The following is a 6,000-nucleotide window of genomic DNA, read 5'->3' on the forward strand; positions in this document are numbered from 1 at the left end:
GCGCTAGATGAAGAAAGAAAGAAAGAATTGTTGCGCTTTTAATGTTCCGATTTATGGTGTTCCATTGGCGTTCTTTTTTTTTCTTAAAATATCTTGATTGTTTCTTTTCATTTGTTTAATAGGGAATTAATAATTAGAAACATGATTGTAATAGAACCACATGTGTTACTTTGATGGATGATGTTGGAAAACAATTTTGTTTTTAACATCTACAAGATGCATTCTTTTTTTTATTATTTGAGATTTCTTCTCTCTTCACCTCTCTGTAACACACCATCTGATTTTTGCATTTCGCCATTTGATCTATTTATCCGAAACTATTCTTTGGTTGTACTATCTTCCCTTGTAGCGTTTCTCTCTCTCTCTCTCTCTCTCTCTCTCTCTCTCTCTCTCTCTCTCTCTCTCTCTTATATACATTTCTCTTTATTTGTATATAGATCTTTCTCGACTTTTCTTTCTTTTTCTCGACTTTTCTTTCTTTTTCTCGACTTTTCTTTCTTTTTCTCGACTTTTCTTTCTTTTTCTCGACTTTTCTTTCTTTTTCTCGACTTTTCTCTCTTTTTCTCGACTTTTCTCTCTTTTTCTCGACTTCTCTCTTTTTCTCGACTTTTCTCTCTTTTTCTCGACTTTTCTCTCTTTTTCTCGACTTTTCTCTCTTTTTCTCGACTTTTCTCTCTTTTTCTCGACTTCTCTCTCTTTTTCTTGACGTCTGTTTCCTTTTCTCGACGTCTGTGAATATCTTTCTATTTTTCTATGTACCTTTTTCTAGTTCGTGCTATATACTTCTCTCTGTCTCGCTCGTTCTTTGTATATAAACCCATCTCTCTCTCTCTCTCTCTCTAGATAATTCTTGCCTTCTATGTTTTTATACCCCCTTTTCTTACTCTCTTTTCCTTTTTTTTTTTTTTTTTTTTTTTACACATTTATATCTATATATACGCCCATCCTTCCCCCTCTCTTTATCGTTGTAGTTAAACATATTTACATGTAAGCTTTGTTATTTCCTCCAGGCGTCGGCATTAAACCAAAGAAAAACCAAGAAAATACAAAAATAAAATAAATAATGGCGTAATATATTCACCAAGCGTTATTACCTTTGGTGAGTATATTACGCCATTATTTAAAACCTTTTGTTTTTTATAGTCGACCCTTAAAAAGATAGGGAAACTTTCTGTGTTTTTCTCTTATAAAACATTTCCGATGATTTCGAGTTTTGATTTCGAATCCTGTCCTATGCTTTCGGCTTATTTATCGCCCAGCATGTGCTTGCAATAATCTATGCAACGTTCAACCTCCAACCACCACTTCACAAGCTGTCAATCATTTTGGCTTAACCAATGAAACCGTCCGTCTCGTCTCTGCGTTCCTCCTCCCTGTCTAATGGGACGTGAAGTAAAAGTGAACTGATTGACAGATGGGTGGTTGAGATGGCCGATTCTTACGAGGGCTGAATGGTGGAAGAGAAAACATCTCTTAAACCCAGAGTTGGAATGACTTGAATCAAACATCTACATTTTAATGGGCTGTAAATAAGTAACTATATAATTAAAGAACGAGATTAAATGAATAGATTAATAAAAATCAATTAAATTTGCTCAGCATATGTACAGAAAAAAGAAAAAAAAAAAAACAGAACGGGGCGACTTGATATGTGTGGGTGGAGTTGTCTGGAATCTTTTTATCTCGTTAGAAACTATTTAATTCCTGACGCAATCCTCTGCCTGTATACGCGACAAGATAGAGTACTTTTTTATTTATTTATTTTTTACAAAGGAGTAACCGCTTGCCTTTTTTTTTTTCAGATGATAACCGACTAAAATTTTTTTCCAAATGTCTGAATACTCTATATACCAAATTTCAAGTCTGTAGATCAAAAATTCGTTGAGTATATAGATTGAGAAGTGTCCTCACTCACATATTCTCATTTTCATAGATCTATAGTTAATAAAATCATGTGTGGCTAGACGACTAGCAACACTATCTTGTAAACAAGCTGAATAGACAACGATTAAAACTCCAGATAATGCAAACTTGTGAGATTTTACTGAGCCGTTCTTAACATGACATTGGAAAAAAAATCAAATTTTCTTAAAATGATTGTTTATAAACATAAAACTATTTGGTCAATTTACATGATTTTCGGAATATATTTTCTTTCATCACTGGTGCAGTATTGAAAATTCTTCTGTTTTTAATATATGGAGAATTCTGGATAAGTAGCAATATTTTTTTTAATTGATATTTATTTTAATTATGTATTATGCTGCATTTGATCTTCCGACAGAATTAAATTATTTTTCTTTGTAGTATATTTGTCTCTTGTAAGAATTTCGCCATTTTAAATTACAATAGAAAAATGCAGGTATGAAAAGTAATATGGTTAAGCTTAAACATGGAAAAGGAAAGGACTAGTTGTAAAAACTGGAAAAGAAAAGGACAAGATATTCTAGTAAAATATATAAATTTATAACTTAAATTATTGCAACATTAAGAATTGATTATATATTATAAATTGAAAAAAAAATTCTGAATGCTGCAATAATTTAAGTTATAAATTTATTATATACTTTACTAGAATATCTTGTCCTTTTCTTTTCCAGTTTTTACAACTAGTCCTTTACTTTTCCATGTTTAAGCTTTCAGTGAATTCACGTTTTCTTTGCTTAATTTCAGTCCTATTCCCCCCCCATAAATGTAACATACACATATGTAATAACAATGTACGGCACTCGTCTTCTTCAATAAAATCCCCTCAATTATCTCCCTTTCATTCTGTCTTTCATTTGTTACTTCTTTTTGTGACAGCAGTGAATTAGTAGCTACAGTAGTTGTTGAAGTGACGTGGTTGCTATGGAAACCAGTCATAAAAAATGTTGCTCACCTCCTTACGTTTTTTTGTTTTGTTTTATTGGGTTTTTTTTTTTTTTTTTTTTTGCGATTTTGAACACCAGTAAATTCATAACTTTTGTTTTACTGAACGAAAATTGAAAATATTTTTTTTTCATAATATAGCTGAGAAGGTGATCTATAAACTGTAATAATTGTTTGAAATGTTGTCGAAAAATGAGTGAGCAGTGAAGCTTTAAAGCAGTTCTAAATGAGTAAAGCTTCCACTTAACCATATATTCAAATATGGTATTGCTTGAATGATAAAATTCTTTTCTTGTTTACTAATGGTCTTTTTTTCTTTTTACAGTTGGATGCTAAAAAGAGTCCATTGGCATTATTAGCGCAGACATGCAGCAGTATTGGAAAAGATACCACTCCCCCATCAAAACAGATTATACCGCCAATAGAAAAGAAAGACTCAAACAGCAACTCCTCGGAGGGTAAGGAAAAGTCCTCCAAGGATACACACCATTCAGAAAAATCTCATTCGTCTGACATTAAACGCAACACGGAAAACCATGAAAAGAAAGAATCAGGACGTGATTCCAACAAACCGGGATTCCGTACAGTCCCACCCAAGGAGATCCCACCACTGGTACCTATCAATAATTCGTCTTCGGACCGATCGAACGTCTCTCCTGCAACACCAGCAGATAACCACTCCAGCAACTCCCACAAGTCGTCGTCTTCCTCGTCGTCTTCATCGTCCTCGTCCGACGGCTGTTCGATCTCTCGACCCATGTCGGCAAACTGCCCGAGCGGACAACAACACAATTCTGGTCGTATGAGTCTGGGTAGTTTGTCCGATTTGAGCCACCACGACTCTTCAGGAATAACAAAAACAAGCATGTCTCAACACACGGCATCTTTATTAACACATTCCTCTTTGGTCGGTGGTGGCCTCAAGTCTGCTAGCCACCCGTCTCTTCTGTCATCTCTACCGGCGTCTTCATTGGCTAGCTATGGATGCTTACCCCTTGTCGGACATGGGATTGCTTTAGATGCTTCCGGTAACAGTCCTGTCTACCCATCACCTTTGGCTGCCCATGCGGGCCTCAGTCTGGCCAACTCATCGCCCTTAAAACTTGGTGCTCAACCAACCGGAGTTTCGCCCTATTTTGCATACGCTCGAGTCCGAACTCCAACCGGTGCAACAACATTGGTTCCTGTCTGCCGTGATCCCTACTGCACTAACTGCCAGATGACCCTTCAGAACTCTCATCTCTCGTCAACGTGTACATCACCCGGATGCACCCAGTGCGCCCATGAAAAGTCCATTTTACAGTCCAGTAGTCTTGGACTATCATCGGCCACTGGTTTACCCATGCTGTCATCCGTCTCCACGTTACCAACCCCGGGTGGAACCATCACAGCTAGTCCGTCCCTGGGGTTCGGCACGTCTTTTTATCATCACTCCATGCTCGGTGCTCAGTTGCCCTATATGTGCTCCTGGGTGGCCGGTAATGATTACTGCGGTAAGCGCTTCACATCGTCCGAGGAACTTTTACAGCATTTGAGGACGCATACCTCAGCCAACGATGCAGCTGCCCTGGCGGCTGCAAGTTACAACCTGTCTTTCCCATCAGTGTCTCTGCCTAGTTGTCATGGACAATACTCGACCACTGGCTCTCTTAGCCCCAATTCTCTCCGGAGAACCTATCCTACTAGTATCAGCCCTGTTAGTAGCCTACTTGGTGGTCGGTATCATCCTTATAAGACTTCGTTTACGAGTGTCCCCACGGGAGTTTCAGGAGGTTTACCTCTTACAAGTATAGGTGGTACATACCTGTCACCTTATTCAACCTTGTATGGACATCGGTTAGGGGCAGCTGCGGTGCCATGACTGGATATGGGTTTTGAATAGTTCGGTTCTCTTTATAAAAATTTTTTTTTTTTTTTTTTTTAAAAGAAACTATTTAAGAAAGTAAGGACATCTCGTTCCTGCAATTTTTGAACTGGAATATTTTTTTTTTCTTTTTTCTTTCTTTTTCACTTCAAAAAAAAAATGTGCCGGAATGAGAATGGAAAGAAGTAAAAAAAAGAACCTTTTTTTTCTTTTTTTTTTTTTTTAGTTATTCATTTTAAAATTGTTTTTATATGCATTAAATGCAAATATAGTACTTATGCACTTATTGAACCGTGCTGAAATAATAACGTTATTTAGAAAGCCATTCTTAACATGGGGAGAGAAGGGTGTTTTGTAACTATTCTGTACTTTCACCTAACAATTTAATAAGAAAAAAAAGATATTGTGAAACTTTAATTTAACTTGAAAATACTATTTAAAAATAGCGTGGTTCCATATGTGCAGTAGCACTGAAAATATTTTAAAGTTAAAAAAATAAAATATCTCCGACTAAGGTGCTGGTCTTCCTCGGGTAAAACTCTCTAACAATATTTGATTAAAAAGGGTTTTTTTTTTTTCTTCAAAATTATTGGCACTTTTGCCTTACACGGATGTCTCCATTGTTAGGGAATGATAACTCCAATTTCTTCTTTGTCAAATAGCGCGGCAAATAAATAAGATTTTTTTTTTTTAATTTTTTTTTTAACAGAAAATAATTGAAAACCAAAACATTTATTGTATAAAAATGTATTCAATATACAATTAAAACATTTATTCAAAAGTTTTCATAAGAAAATATAATTTTAATAAAACATTTTTTGAATTAAGTTAAAATTCGACTTTTTTTTTCTAAACAATTTAATAAGTTAAATTAAACATTTTCTAATTAAAGCAGCATTAGATTTTATTTTTGTTTCATTTATTGGAAATATTTTTTGAATCAAATTAAAATTGTCACTGTAACAAAATATAGTTTTAATTTTTTTATGGCACCCGTTGAAGGGCCAACAAAGTAATATATTATATATTATAGTTTTAATTTTTAAATTCATAAGCAATTTGAATTAAATGAATGAACTTAGTCAACTTATTGACCAAGAAGCGCCACCTAGCGACAATTTAGTGAAACACAGCAAAAGAATGGCGCCGTTTGTTTAATGCAGAAGTGCCAAATTATTCTGATGTCTGTATTCTAGTGAGAATTTGTCAGGTAAAAAAAAAACCCAAAAAAACTAGCCATTAAGGAGCATATTTTGTTTTTTATT

At 34.9% G+C, this 6,000-nt stretch overlaps 1 protein-coding gene across 1 annotated transcript in view; it reads left to right on the forward strand.

The window, feature by feature from the left end:
* The window catches only part of LOC145297789 (zinc finger protein Noc-like), a 59,955-nt gene extending 54,519 nt beyond the window's left edge, over positions 1–5,436 (forward strand). Inside the window, exon 2 of the mRNA XM_080144074.1 lies at positions 3,197–5,436. Within this exon, the coding sequence (XP_080000200.1) occupies positions 3,197–4,732 (1,536 nt within the window). The 3' untranslated portion in view covers positions 4,733–5,436. The remainder of the gene's footprint in view (positions 1–3,196) is intronic.
* Positions 5,437–6,000: the final 564 nt, after the last annotated feature.

Source organism: Euprymna scolopes, chromosome 18 (genome assembly GCF_053919585.1).
Source record: "Euprymna scolopes isolate OS-2025 chromosome 18, ASM5391958v1, whole genome shotgun sequence".
Taxonomy (NCBI): domain Eukaryota; kingdom Metazoa; phylum Mollusca; class Cephalopoda; order Sepiida; family Sepiolidae; genus Euprymna; species Euprymna scolopes.